The sequence below is a fragment of the Pteropus medius genome, unplaced genomic scaffold, assembly GCF_902729225.1.
Source record: "Pteropus medius unplaced genomic scaffold, Ma_sr-lr_union100, whole genome shotgun sequence".
Classification (NCBI taxonomy): domain Eukaryota; kingdom Metazoa; phylum Chordata; class Mammalia; order Chiroptera; family Pteropodidae; genus Pteropus; species Pteropus medius.
The window spans coordinates 23,207,401-23,222,668 of record NW_024354502.1 but is presented as its reverse complement, the minus strand read 5'-3'; the positions used below and the strand labels follow the sequence as shown (position 1 = coordinate 23,222,668).

The 15,268-nt window shown below is 44.0% G+C and overlaps 1 protein-coding gene across 3 annotated transcripts in view; it reads left to right on the top strand.

Moving 5' to 3' along the window:
* Positions 1–15,268, top strand: part of MATN2 (matrilin 2) — a 132,006-nt gene that overhangs the window by 44,555 nt on the left and 72,183 nt on the right. For all 3 annotated transcript variants that reach the window (XM_039853489.1, XM_039853486.1, XM_039853488.1), the window contains exons 3-4: positions 43–612; positions 8,845–8,967. In XM_039853489.1, the coding sequence (XP_039709423.1) occupies positions 43–612; positions 8,845–8,967 (693 nt within the window). The remainder of the gene's footprint in view (positions 1–42; positions 613–8,844; positions 8,968–15,268) is intronic.

Genomic DNA, 15,268 nt, shown 5'->3' with positions numbered 1-15,268 from the left:
TTAACACTCTTCTAATGCATTTGACCTGTCCTCTTTCCCCAGAGAGCTCCTGTGAGAATAAGCGGGCAGACCTGGTCTTCATCATCGACAGCTCTCGCAGCGTCAACACCCACGACTATGCCAAAGTCAAGGAGTTCATCGTGGACATCTTGCAGTTCTTGGACATAGGCCCCGACATCACCCGAGTGGGGCTGCTCCAATATGGCAGCACTGTCAAGAATGAGTTCTCCCTCAAGACCTTCAAGAGGAAGTCTGAGGTGGAGCGTGCCGTCAAGAGGATGAGGCACCTGTCCACGGGCACCATGACGGGGCTGGCCATCCAGTATGCCCTGAACATCGCTTTCTCAGAAGCAGAAGGGGCCCGGCCCCTGAGGGAGAATGTGCTGCGGGTCATAATGATCGTGACGGATGGGAGGCCACAGGACTCGGTGGCTGAGGTGGCCGCAAAGGCACGAGACACAGGCATCCTGATCTTTGCCATTGGCGTGGGCCAGGTAGACCTCAACACACTGAAGGCCATTGGGAGTGAGCCACATGAGGACCATGTCTTCCTGGTGGCCAACTTCAGCCAGATGGAGTCGCTGATCTCGGTGTTCCAGAACAAGCTGTGCAGTAAGTCCTGCCCCCGTGGCTCTTCCAGGGGCATCATTAGGGTGCATGTAGCCAACTTTCAGTGTTCATTCTGTGCTGCCTCGTCCCAGGTACTGTGCTGGCAAGGGGTGTTCAGCAAAGGCCGAGACAGACACAACATTCTCTTGGGGCTTACGCCTGGCCAAGGAGACAGATATTAAGCATGTAATTATACAAGTAAGTAAGTACCGGCAGTTGTAACAGTGTAATGGAGGAAGAATTCAGGGCAGGACCCAACCTAGTCCAGGGTGCTCAGGGAGACTTCCTGGGGAAGGGACATTTAAATCCAAACTGCAGAATGAGTAAGAGGAAAGCAGTGAAGTTTTTCTCAGCACAGTGAACGGCCCTGGTATTCCCTAAGTTGGAATTCTTGAGTTGGCATAGGGATGGGAATGGGAGGACAAAAATAATAGCATAATTTCTTCTTGGCTGGTGTAGAAGACCAAGCGTTTTTGCCCCATGGTGCTAGCCGTGGGTGTTTTCTCCACTGACAAAGAGGCCCAGTGTATGTGGAGGGCCAGGTTGTGGTCCTTGTGCCCCACACCTGTTAAGATGGCAGCCCCCCCGCTCACTTCTTTGCAAGGGAGGCCTCACCAAGCCCTGAGCTGCTTTCTTCTACTTTAAGGTTCTTCCTCGCTCTCTTGCTTTCTAAGCCCACTCTCCTCAAGGCTTCTTCTCCCTTCTTTGCCAGACTCCTCCCAGTTCCCCCGACCCGAGCTCCTGCCTCAGCTTTTTCCAGTGGGTCAACTTGCTGTCTCTCCAGTTTCCTGCTTCCGCAGCTGCCTTCTCATCCCTTCCACCTCCTGAGGGCAGGGTCCTGGGTGCCAACCCAGGCTCCACTCTAGTCCCCAGAAACTGGAAACGCGCCTCTCGATTTGGTAAACAGGGTGTAATCCTGCCTCTTCCGCCCCCATTCGTCCCTGTCTCCTCCAACTTCCATGCTGCTTTGATGGGAAAACAGAAGAAAGTATCTATTTTGAAATGACTAGTATTTCCCTCCCGGTTGAGCTTAAAGACCAGGCTTACCTCCAACTCCCCAGTAGCAGGAACTTGTCCCTCTGGGGGCTCTGAGGACCAATTCTTAGAATATGGCAAAACCTAGATCCCCACGTGGCCCCCATCACAGCCTCAGGGAGAAAGAACAGGGCTGTTCCTGATGTGTCTTTTTTGAAAACCTCCTGCTGAGGAATAACCTCAGAAGTCAGAGACCCATTATTTCATGGCTACAAAATCAAAATATTTACTTAAAAAAAATCATTGCCATGAAGGAAAAAGAACTTTTTCTCTGCAGTGCCACTTGGAAAGTGTTCAGAAGTGCCATTTTCCCTGGCACAGCAGGCTTGTGTTATTGTGGTGTGCTGTGGCCTAAGTCACCTGGAAAACTTCACCCAGTAGAATACCCTGCAAACGTTTTTAAGGTTTATGACTTTAAATGACTTCTGCAGAATTTATGTTCCCCTCTTCCTGGAAATATTTTAAAAGAAATTGGTTCCATAACAGTTTTGATGGGTTTATTCATTTGTCTTGGAAAATATTAATGGAGGAGTTCTTTTATAAGTGCTCTGAATTTATCAGCAGATGGAAAGGTAATATGATGAGGCTGAAGATATGGACTTGTCTGTAGAAGAACCTTCTCTGTATCCTTTATGTCCAGGCAGCAAAATGAAAAGGCAGTTTGAATTCCCCCCACCCGCTTCATTGTAATCTGGAAGCTCTAAGAAAACATCAGTATTATGCCATTGGTTCGTTCATTTGTGTGGCCTGAGGACTGAATCCCACCCCTGTCCTCCCCCACCCTCTGCAGGGGACCAACTCCTCTCTCGCCACATTGCAGGGCTCTGCTGAACACACTTGTCAACTGTCTTCAAAGGTTGGGGAGGCCCCAGGGCCTCTATCAACTGTGCAGTTAAGACCACAGTAACCGACATTTATAAAGCACTTTCCCTCCTGTTTTTGCATTTGATCCTCATGAAAGCCTGGGGAGGCAACACAATACTATCCCTCCCTCCCTATAGGTTAGTAAACATGTTAAGTGAATTCCCCAAGAACAAATAGCCAGCAGATGGTGGGTTCTGCTTTCAAAGCTGTTGCTCATTTTACTCGTTTTAAGCAGGCCGGGAGTTGTAAATTCCTCTTTTAAGGTAAACCATTCCATCCAGCCATGCTAGGTAGACCAGCTTTGAGGTTGACATTCCCATTAGAATTTAAGAGGAAGCCTTTGTAGGGCGAGGAGGAGCAGGCTCGAGTCCCCTGCCAGCTGTACGATGCTGAAGAAATCTGTAAAATGGGAGTTTTTACCTGCAAAGACAGATGTGTGAGCAGGCATTATAAACTGTAGAGTCCTATCCACTATGCCCCGTATCGTGTGTGGTTATGGTCAGAGACACGGAGGACCAGCAGGCTGGGCATCATCAATGAGCATCTTAAACATTAATTGAGCTACAGTCTGAGACTAACAGCTGATTTGGTGCTGGGCAAGGTACTTTCCATGCATTATTTCATTTAATACTTGTAACAGACTGTGAGGCAGGCACCGTTATTATCCCCATTTCACAGACGTGGAAACCGAAGCTCAGAAAGAATGAGCAACTTCAAGTAGCAGAGTTGGAGATTCAGACTGCAGTCTCTCTGGCTCCAGAGCTGTCACCCTCCACACGCCAGGCTGAGGGTTCCAGGCTGGGGGAAAATGCTCTCATCACAGAGAAATGGGCTGTTAGCTACACAAACTGTACACTTTGGAGGCCTTGGAAAGTCACCTAGCACTGTGAGACCTCTGATAAAAAAAATGCCTAGGTCTGCCCAGGGGCTCCAGGAGAGCTTTAAAGAGGATTTAATAATAATAATCACCAACATTTATAGATTTTAATATGTGCATGTGTTGTTTTGAGCTACTAACATGTTAACTCATTAATATAACAAATCTGTGAAGTAGGTGCTCTCATAATTCCCATTTTATAGAAAAGAAGAATCGAGAACCAGAGAGGTTCAATAACTCGTCCAAGGTCGCATAGCACTAAGTGGTAGAGTTGAGATGTGAACCCAGGCATTCTGGCTCAGAACCTACATCCTAACCACTATGCATTTACACAGACTTGAAAGATGAGTAGGAGTTTACTGCTTGTATAGGGAGAGTGACTTTAGTCAGCCAGGAAAGGAATGATATTTTCAAATGTTTTTTTCACTGTTAATTTTTGCGACCTGCTAAGGACACATGACCCAGAGTTTGAAAACTGCTGATGAAGGGCCAGGCAGGGAAGTGGAGGCCATGGTACACCCAGGAGCAGGACTGAAGAGGGAGGAAGGGCTGAAGCCCTTGTGCTTCGGGCAAAGCCGAAAAGTGCAGATGGATCTGCAGCCTCCCAGTGTGATCGAGGCAGGATTCTCTGTCATACAGTTAGGAGGGGATTAGGCCTGGAGCCAGACTGCCCTTGAGTGGGAGTGCTGGTTCTGGCTCTCACTGGCTGTGTGGACGTGAACTTGGACACAGTGGTGGCTTTATACCCATGGGCAGTGAATTCCCCCACCAGCCACAGCAGGGGCAGGGAGTGGGACTCCTGAGGTTACATTCTCAAGCCACCCCTGAGACCACTAGAGAATCTTGGAGACCAGGTGTCCTATGAATTGAGGCCCTGTCTACAAGATGATCAAAACATACACACCGTACAGTCTACCATTTTTGCCACCCAGTGAGAGAGGACAGAGAATTTAGAGTCTGAAAAATGCATGTCTATCCTGAGCCTTCTGAAGTCATTGTAACCTGGGTAGGACTGCTTTCAATTAACCTCTTAGTGCTTGTTTTACCAGCCTAGCCTGGTACCTGGAGCCGAGAGGCTGGCTGTTCCAACCCTAATAGCCCTGCATCCCACCCCACCCCACCCCCACCACCATTATTTAGGCCCGGGCACAGTGTAAGTCCCTAACAGTGTTCCTAAGACATACATTTCATTAACCAACTTGCAGCCCTTCAAGGCCCTGTTGTTAAGTAGGAGGGCAGATTGACCTCAACAGACATTGACTTTACACACGCAGTAATTGTTCCTTTCAGGACCCCCAGTCAGCCCCACCACTCCTTAGCTCATTCCTTTAGTCACCCATACATCCATTAATAAACATTCATGAACCTTCATATTTCCTAGTTAAAAAATTCAGCCCTGCCAAAAGCAGCCTGCCGATTAGTGATTCCTTCTCCTGAAAGCAAAGCCTTGACCCAGTTCCAACCCAGAAGGCCTTCTGAGAAAAGAGATCACTTGAAGGCCAATGGAGGAGGCAGATTTATCATCTCCCCATCAGTCACATCACAAAAGCCTGCCCCGTGGGAGAACAAGGCATAGGGTCCAGATGCTCTTAGACTCACCGAATACTCATCCAAAGAATTTTATAGATGAAAAATTTTTATTGTTTTACAGTAAAAATTTTTATTCTATTTTATAGTAAACATTTGGGGGATTCTTTTGGTTAAAAGTAATAGAAAGTCAATTTGAACTAGCTTTAGGAAGGGGAGATTGTTATATGACTCATGGAAATAAGGAGAAGAATAATGAATGACAGTCCTGCTTTCTCTTCACCTCCTCCCTCTGCTTCCGCACGGACTTCTCTGGTCTGTGGGCAGAGAACATATCAGCCCCCCAGATATACTTGCCCTTGTTTTAAGCCCCCTTTTTTTCAGTTCTACATTCTAAATGCCAAGAAAAGACTCTGATCGTCAAAATCTATACCCCCAACAGCAGCCAGGAGTGGGGCTGCCTCTCACCACGGTTGCCATGCATTCAGGGTGAGAAGGAAGGGCAGTTTCTAGGAAAAGGGGGTGCTACGTGGACGAAATAATAAACATCTGTACTTAGGATCCCTAGACACAGTTCATGCCTTTATTCTACAGGTAAAGAAATAAGCCATAAAGAGCTACCCGACCTACCTGAACTTCCCTTGCTTGTTCGAGGCAGAAGGGAACTGGAACACAAGCCTTCTGGCTTCTAATCCAGCTCTTTTCCCATTACACCAAGTTACAGTCTCTTGGTTCTAGTTTCTTTAATGGTACACGGCCAAAAAATTCTTAGCAACAAGCTGTCACTCTAAAACCCTAAGCAAGAGTTCTTTAATTAAAGAACCCATTTGACAGGTGAAGAAAGTGGAGTTTAGAGAAATTAATTCATACCACATCATACCTAGTAAGTGGCGAAGGTGAGCTTTAGTCTATTTCCAGAAGCTGCCTTCCTCACCGCTGTGCTGTCTGCTGCCCAACAGATATTTTCTCTGCTCACATCTCCTGTCTTCTTATTTTATCTGCCAGGATCCCAGTGGGAAGATGGGCACCGGGCTCATCACTTGGGCCCTGCACCACTTCCTAACTGCTGTGAGGCTGGTTGCCTAGACTTTAGACTTTATTATGGAGAAAAATAGTGACATGCCAACGTGACAGTAAAAGAAGAGAGCTTCCCAGGGTGCAAAGCAAATGCAAATTAAAAACAGGATAATGAGTTTTCCCTCATAAGACTGTCAAAAACTTAACGTTTGATAATCCCGAGCACTGAACTTTTGAAGGAGTGGGATTCATTACTCTCATGCATTACTGGTGTGAGCCACCTTGCAAGCAATTAGGTCATATCTATTTTAACTAGGACCCAGTCCTGGAGGAACAATTACACATGTGTTCGAGGAGATATGTTTGAGAATATTCATCACAGCATTTTTGTGATAGTGAAAATTTGGGAATTGCTCAAATGTTAACTGATGGGAAAGTGGCCAAATAAAATGAGGAATAATCATATAACCAATAGATAAAGCAATTGGAGGGAATAAACTAGATCTAATGTATCTGATCAAATCTAAGATGTACAGTTGATTTTCATAATTCTCAGTAATTGTGTTCCATAAAGTTATGGTGAACACTGAATTAGCCAATATTGTACCATTGCTACTATGAGAAAAACAGCTTCCTGTGAGCCTCCGGCTCATTTTTATCAACTGATCAATACGTAATCTGTTTTACGTTTGTTTCTGTTTAACCTTTTTCCCATTTAGAAAAAAAGTGCAGCTCGCTTCCAGCGCTAATTTAACATCACGCGTAGGAATGCAACGTTTTCTAGGATTTGACATTTTCAGCGAGTGGAAATGGAAAGACCACTGCTCAAAACAGAATGCTATAAATAGAATGATGTCATTTGTTTCCAAAGATTATCGATATACTAGAGCGATGCAAAAATAATAATCAAAACAAGATATTTTATGGCAAACTTTGGGGGTAAGGTGAGGACTGTAATCTGCGAGTAATCTTAAAGGGAAACGCTGCGAAGCTGTAAGTGTCGCAGGCGCAGTATGGGGGCAACAAAATGGGTTAAAGACGCTTTATATCAGATGTCGTGAGCATGTTGTTGCTTCATTAACATTGAACTCAGAGCCGGCAGCACTATTGCTCATGCCAGAGCTGAAAGGCACATCACCTCCCTCTTAGACTTGGGAACCCGAGACACACTGCACTGGCACTTCACTTCAGCAGACACCAGCACTTCAGCACTGTGCTTGGGGCCATTTTAAACAGTAAAATCACCAGCAAAAAGCATAAAAATGCAAAAAAAAAAAAATGTGGCACTAAATAGACCTGGAAAGGGACACTTGTTTACAGTTTGAGAGCTGAGACAAGAAGGCAGAGCATCACCTTGTTCGGCCTCAGCTGGCAGCTTGTGCATCAGGTGACTTAGATTTTCATCGCTCTGAGCATGTCCATGAATGACTATGAAAGCACTGTGAGTATTGATTTTACGGTAACGAATAAATTTTAGCAAATACAGAATCTGCAAATAATGAGGATCAACTGTACATGTCTTCACATTTTAACATCTCTGAAATTGGGGTGAATCTTAGATTCTATGAAAGATGATACATGTCAGTAAAGATAGAATCTGTTAATGTTGAGTGAAAAACCAAGGTGAAGGTCAGTATGCACAGGAAGAACCCATGTATGCAGAACAAAACGAAAGGCCACCATGCTTGTCCTTTGCTGCATGACAGTTAACACGTATGAGCATTCACTCCCCAGGTACTGGGCACTGTTCTAAGCACATTACCATTTTGATTATTTAAACCCTTTTCAAGGCCCTTATAAGGTAGGTGCTATATTTTTATCTCTGTTTTCTATAAAGAGGTTAAAAAAGTTGCCCAAGTCACAAAAACAGAGATTTATTTTATGTCAAAGTGAAAATGACCAATTGCATTTAATCTATGAAATTTTCTTGTATTATTTGTATCTTAGGAACTAAAATACAACCATAAACTCAGAACAATCATTCTAAATTGTATAATTATGAAATAAAAAAGTTTTACTTCCCTAGTTCACATATTGATCACCATATTTCTTACTTAGAAGTAAAGAGACATATTCTTAACATATGCCATTGATTTCATCAGTAGCGGAGTTTTCCTAAGCACTGGATTGATGGGATTATTCTTAGCTTTCAAAAGCCTCTTTTATTTTTAGCTTCTATAAATATATTCCTACATATGGTCATCTTTTTTTTGTTTTTGAGAACATTTGCATAATTTGAACTTGTTTATACTGATGTTTGTAAATTTTAAATATGTTTAAGTTGGATTATTTTGAGTAAAGTCAAAAATTAAAATTTAAAAACTAATAAGAATTTTTATGAGCTCCAGACAGACTTATGCAAGAATCGATGTATCTGAAAGCTGAGATACTTCAGAAACTAAATGCAAAAATATTTTTAAATGAGACATAAACCTTATGGAAACATGGAAGCCATGAATGAATTTTTATGTTTTAAAAATGTTTGCATAACACTCTTGCATATTAAAAATATTACACTGCTCTTGGGATTTATGATCCTGAGAAACTATTGATTCTTAACCACATCCTCATTTAGCTAATAGCTTTTCCTCCAATTCCATAGCTGCATACTGAAAATTCACACTTTAGCCAAAGCCCCCTCTGGTATCAGCAAACTTTCTGATCCCCCTAGTTGTGTATTATTAATTGAACCATAAAGTTTATCTTTTTCTAGGTCATTTTTTATCTATTTTTAGTTAGATATTGGTAATTTCATATGGCTCAACCTAACATTATTTCCCTTAAACCCTTTGTGGCCCTTTGTCTAGATATAGAGCTGTCTTGTCTGACCAGAGTAGGTCTGAATAAGTTTGTGGGGTGGATGAAGTTAGAGAAGCCATCATCATTGCCTTAACTCACTGTATCTTCCCTTTCAGTGGTCCACATGTGCAGCCTCCTGGAGCATAACTGTGCTCACTTCTGCATCAATACCCCTGGCTCATACATCTGCAGGTGCAAACAAGGATACATCCTCGACTCGGATCAGATGACTTGCAGAAGTAAGGTTGCTTTGCTGATGTATCTGAACTGTCCTCTTCTCTCGCGTTCCCTCTTCCTTTATCTGGGCCCATTTAATTCATCTGTGGCCCCTCACCCAACCAAGTCAACGTCTCCCTAAGGATAGAAACAAGGTTCTATAATTGATGTATATAATTGATGATCCCACCTCCACCCCCACTATGTCATCACAGTGCCTAAGCCAGCGTTGGCACACAGAAAGCCATCAGGAAGAGTTTGGAAAATGATTGGAGTCACCTTCTCAGAAATAGCCTCCTTGAATTCATGAGCTGGTGTCCTTTACTTCCAAGCTGTTCTCTGGGTAGAACCTCTGAGAGCCTTTTGCCCCCTGTCTCCGGCAACTGTGCCCTGAGGAGCTGTTTCTGTATTTTAGTCTCTTCTCTGAAGCATGGACTTAGGATGAGTTGGTTACGTTGGCTGGGAATGATTATTTAACTTCTGTTTTAGAGCTGTGCGAGGATCTGGTTGCTTTGGTAACAGACACCTTATAGGTCTCCTAAAGAAAAAAGAGCCAACAGATATAAAGTGTTAATAGAACTCATTTTTGGCCAAGCCCCAAAACTAGACAACATACTGACATCTGAGCCAACACGAGGTAATCCACCTCTTAGAGGAGAGAATTACCCAAAGGCTAAGTGTTTTGCCCATACTTTTTATTTTTCAAGTTGTAAATAGAGCCGGTGTGTTAGCCGTAGACAACCAAAGCTACCAAAGCAAGAAAGAATTGAGGAGGACTGGCTCACATGGAGGCAGATAAAACTCAGCTAATGTGACGCATAGTTCTTGCAATGTATAAGTGTTGTTATACCGCAGAGTAAGCATTAAGCATTAATGGGAAGCAGTTTGCGCGAATGGCTGTACTTAGCATCGCATTTATAGAGCCGAACCATATTTCTCTTTTATCGTCTCACTTTTCGGTTTCGGGGTTGAGATTGGTTGGCTAGAGGCCCCCCTGCTACCCTCCAGGTTAGGGAACATCTGGTTGACTCCTCCAGTTCTGGGGCCCATAGAAGCCTCGCCCTCACAATCTGTGAACCCCAGGAGCTCCTGTTCTGGGCCTCTCTCAGGCCCTAGGATCCCAAGTTGGTGAGTGCAGCTGGAATCATCCTGATCTGCTTGAACCTCTGACCTTTCTTAGGTTTCCACAACAAAAATCGCACCAAATACTCCTGGGTGTAGTAGAATTTACTGCAGACCTGGGAGAACCCAGGAAGCGTCATTCACACACTGCTCAGCAAACGACCTAAACATCTTTTTAGATGCCCTCTAGGCTCTTCAGGTGCTACCCCTGCCCCCCAAGCCTCATCTGGAGCTCTCCCTCCCCAAGGGGCTTCTCCACAGAGCGCTCAGGCCCACCACTTTGCTAAGGCCCTTCCTGCCCATCCCTTCTTAGGAGCACAGGAAATTCCCCTCCTTGTCTCATGTCCCAGTGATCCGCTGGGATCTGGGCATCTGCCAGTGTCCCTTTTCAATGGGCTGGCTTAGTCAAGCCAGAGGAATTTTGAGACCAGAAAATAAAAAATAAAAAGTTCTCCCCTGATGTCATGAGCAAGGCCTTCCTCACACATCAGGGTTTTCTTACCTCAAGCCCTGAGGCCCCCAGGCTCTCCCACAGCACTGGTCTGGCTTGGGCTCCCTCCCTCCTGTCTAGGGCTGTGGGTGCAGAGAGCGTGAAGTAGACGCTGCCTGGGCTTCGGACAGACAGACCGGGCAGAGGCACAGGAGGCTCGGAGGACAAGGAATGTGAGCCAGGGTGACCATTCTCAAGCCTCAGAAACTCAGAGTCACATAGCAGCTGATCCCTGGGCCTCACATCAGAGATTCAGAGTCAACAGGTCTAGAGTGGAGCCCAGAAGTCTGCATTTTCAATGAACTTCTGACATAGATTGCTGCCACAATTTGAGGTTCGCTGGCATCAGGCAGTGAAGGGACTGGGGGAAGGGAGGGTTCTAGCTAAGGGAGAAGGGACGGAGCTGGGGCCAGGGCTCTGCCGTCCCATCTGACCCAGCCCGCCAGTCACTCTGAAGCAGTTCAACTACCTTTACTGTCAGCATCAGCCTTAGCTCTATATGCACAGTCGTAAAGAACAGTTCCCTCTCAGAGAAAGATAACTCTTTTGCTTGCCTGCCTGAGATTTGTACCACCATGGCCTTGCAGAGAGAACAGGGCCTTTATGGTCCGCAAACCTGGCTTTGAATCCTGACATTATCACTTATGGGCTGTGGCTTCCTCGCCCTGAGCTGTTATTAAACCACTTAACTCAACTCCCTCCCCTATAAAATGGGAAGGATGGTGACAAATTAAGACCTATGTCATTGATAAATCCATGTTAGCCATGGTTTTGGTCTGGTGGACATTTTAAAACGTGCCAAAGGAAGCCTGGGCCATCCCCTGGCCTCTGTTTATTAGTCGCATGTAGGGACCTGTCTCTGTCAACACCGAGAGAGACTCAGTGGGCCTGGTGAGGAATGAGACAGAGAGCTATTTCCATTTTTGAGCATGTAAGATATGCCGGCAGCATGCAAATTCCTGGAAATAAAATCGTGAATAAAGCAGCAATGCTCCTGCTCTCTTGGAGCTCACATTCTCGCATAGGAATAAATCAAATAAATGATCGAGGCATTTGCTGCCAAAAGTGATTGCAGTCCATGCCCAGCCCAGAGTGCTGCACACAAGGTCAGGCCTAACTATAGCAACTTATTAAGTGTTTGCCATGGGCAGGAGCTCTCCTGAGTGCTTTATATCTGTTATCTCATTCAATTCTCATGACAACTCTTAAAGTAGGTTTTATTATTGTCATTTTACAGATAAGGAAAATAAGGTACCAAAAAAAAAAAATGGTTAGACAATTTACTCAAGGTCATATGGCTAGTAATGTGACCAAACCAAAATCCAAATGCTGTTATGTATGACTCCATGTTCCCAGCTCTTAACCATCACTTGATGCTGTCCCATGGTCCTTGAGGGCCCCCAGATGGCAGCAGGGCAACTCTGCAACCAGAGAAACTCTTGCAAGTGCAGGAGGACAGGTAGGTTCAAAGGCTCTCTGATTCTAGGGGAGACTCAGAACTAATTCATCAGGACTAACATTCAAATGATTGTCATCTCCTTAAGTCCACTACCAACTGTTGTGATATGTCACTATACAGAATGATTGTGAGAGGACCTCCAAGGAGATTGTGTTCAAACACACACACACACGCACACACACACACACACACACGCACCATTTTTTATTTGTGGAGAAAGGAAGCACGCACAGCTAATTCATAGGTTCTTCGGTGGAAACGGACCTTGGCTGTCAGAATTTTAGCTCCATTTACCACATAACCCAGGAACTGAATTCCTTCCTGGTGTCCCAGATGGGCAGTGGTGCATGTCCACCACCATCACCCATCTGAGACATCAGATCATTGCAAAGCACCTGCATCCCACCTCCAGGCAACCTGGATCAACGGTTGAGCTGAAATCCCATTCTCTATAATTCCCACCTTTGATCCTCTCTCTGCCATCTGAAGCCATATACCAAAAAGTGTATTTCCTTTTACAAATAAAAAGAGAAAGCCCTTTGGTCATTGAAAAGTATTATCTACACCACCGCCACTACCCATTAATTTTCTCTTCTTTGGGAGAAGTATAAACTCATCTTTAGGTGACCTGGTGTTGGGTCTCTTCACTGTCCAGATAACCTTCTTCTGCACACCAATTGGTCATGGTCTCAAATGTGCTCTTCCATTTAAAGACTAGGCCAAGCGCATGAAATAATCTTACCTTCAAAGTTCTGTCTGTATGAGCAATGTGGAATATGCTAGAGGTCAATACTGTGGATTCTTCTGTCCTCCAAAAAGTCTTCCCCACCCAGTACCATTATATGAGATATATGCAAAAGCGTTAGCATAGTGCATAGCTTGTAGTACTCAGTAGAAGTTTATGTCCTTCCCTTTCTCCATTAAAAAAAAAAAATCCTGATGAAGTATGCCTGTCTTCACACTTCTATTTACCCCTCTCATTCTCCTCCCCTTGAATTCCCACTAACAAGAAAGACCTTTATCTTGCTTCCTTTTCTTTCTCTATTTTTTTAAATAAGAAATTTCCCTTTCCATTCCCTCCCTCTGAAATATTTAATCTGTCTGGAAGAATAATGAAAATACAACATTTAGAAAACCTCACTTCACAAAAAAATGTAAACTTTCTTGTCCAGCTTTCTCATTTTTTTTCTGTCCCAAGAACCACATCAAATACATTTTACAGCTTTCATTCTTCAGATATGTTCCTGACATTATTTTTCCCAAGTTACATAAGTGATTTAATAGCTTACATGTTTGAGACCCAAGAGTTTAATCAAGGAGCATGATCCAGAAAAACAGTCACATTATCAAACAGAGAAAACTACAACCAACATTCCTCATGAATTTAGATGTAAAAATTCTTAAAAATTTAGCAAAATAGAATCCATATATATAATATAATCAAGATCAAATGGGGTTCATCCCAAGAATGCAAGGTTGGTTTAACATTTAAAAAATCAATTACTATAATTCACCACATTAACAGACTAAAAAATGAAAAATCATATGATCATTTCAATATATTCAGAAAAAGCAATGGGCAATACCCAACATTCACTCATGATAAAAAACTCTCAGCAAACTATGAATAAAAGGGAAACTGCTCAACCAAATAAAAGGCATCTAATAAAAAACATACTCAAGAGTGAAAAACCTAAATGCTTTCCTTCGAAGATGAGGAACGAGGCAGTATGTCCGCTCTCGTCACTTCCATTCAACATTGTACCGGAGGCTCCAACTGATATTGTAATGAAATAAAAAGATTCCATTTATATTAAATTTTAGAAAATGGAAAGTAATTATATGTCAGAGCAGAGGAGGGACAGGAAGAGGGATTACAAAGGAGCACAAGGAAACTTTGGGGGTTTGGGGTGATGTTCATTATCTTGATTATGGTGATATGTTGATATGTCAAATTTATCAAATTGTATACTTTAAATGTGTGCAGTTTATTGTATGTCATTTACAACTCAAAGCTAACGCACATGCTAATATATATAATATGTATTCAGAACAAGGTGCTTGGGAAGGTAAGTGGTGCTGAGACAAAAGGCTACAAAGGATCAAAGAAAGAGTGATGGAACAATCGGGGAAGGCTTTGTGGAGGGAGGAGTTTTCTAGCCAGTCAGAGAAGAGAATCGCAGAGTTCGTTGTCTTTGGAGGATGCTGACTAGACCAGACTGACCGCCTGGAATAGTTTGTTTGGGGCATTGGTAGGGGATGAGGGAAGGAATGTAAGCTGAAACAAACTTTGGAGTGATCTGATTCTCACACTAAGTTCCAACAGCAGTCTTTGATGAGAAGGAGGGATGAACACCTGGTGTCAAAGGTAAAACCACATTTTAGTAAACTGAGTCTGGCGGTCATAAACATATGGGATTAGAATTAGGTAGAGAATGGGGCCAGAAATACCATCCATCCAATCATTCATTTATTCATTCAATACTTATTGATTCCCTTGTGTCTGAGGAAAGCGAGTGTTTCTCTTACATGTTTGAGACCCAAGACTCAGACCTTGGCTTAATCTTGTGCTCTGCGCATGAGGAACAGAATAGAAAAGTGGAATCAGTTTACAGTTCTAATTGGTTCAGTCAGTTCAATCCAAGTGTTTCTTGTACCCACAGAATTAATCAGGAGATGACAGTATTAATCCCTGCCCCAGGGAGGAGTTTATGACAGAAGATGGGGTTGGGGGGTGGGGAATGCTGGTGGAGTTTAGACTGATAACTTCAGAGAAGATACCAGGTTTTGAGGGAAAACTAGTGAGTGTCGGAAAGAGCCCACACAAGTAGTTGGGTGCAGCTGGAAATGCAAGATTAGAGTTCAAGGAAAATGCCTGGCAGGGATGTGCTTGGTGATGGTTATTGACCCTGCGCATGGATGAAATCTTGGAGAGAGGAAAGAAGTGTGGAAAGGGAGGGTCAGGGTCTGAGCTTTGGGGCAGCCCACAATCGGAGGGCGGAGTAAGGCGGCTGTGCATACGGTGTCAGAGTAAAGAGCTAAGGCTGCCCTGAGCAGAAGCAGATTCCTGCTGAGCTGAGCTGAGTAGGTTCAGTCATGGGGCTTCTCGGAACCCTGCCTCCTGGGCCGGGGAACTTGGAGGTTGTTACGTGCAGTGTGCAATGTGCTTACCCTCTGGCTGTCCAGGGCACAGGGTTAGAAAGAAAAAAAGGAAAAGGAAAAGGAATCTGGATGAGTAGAGCCCCATGGGAGA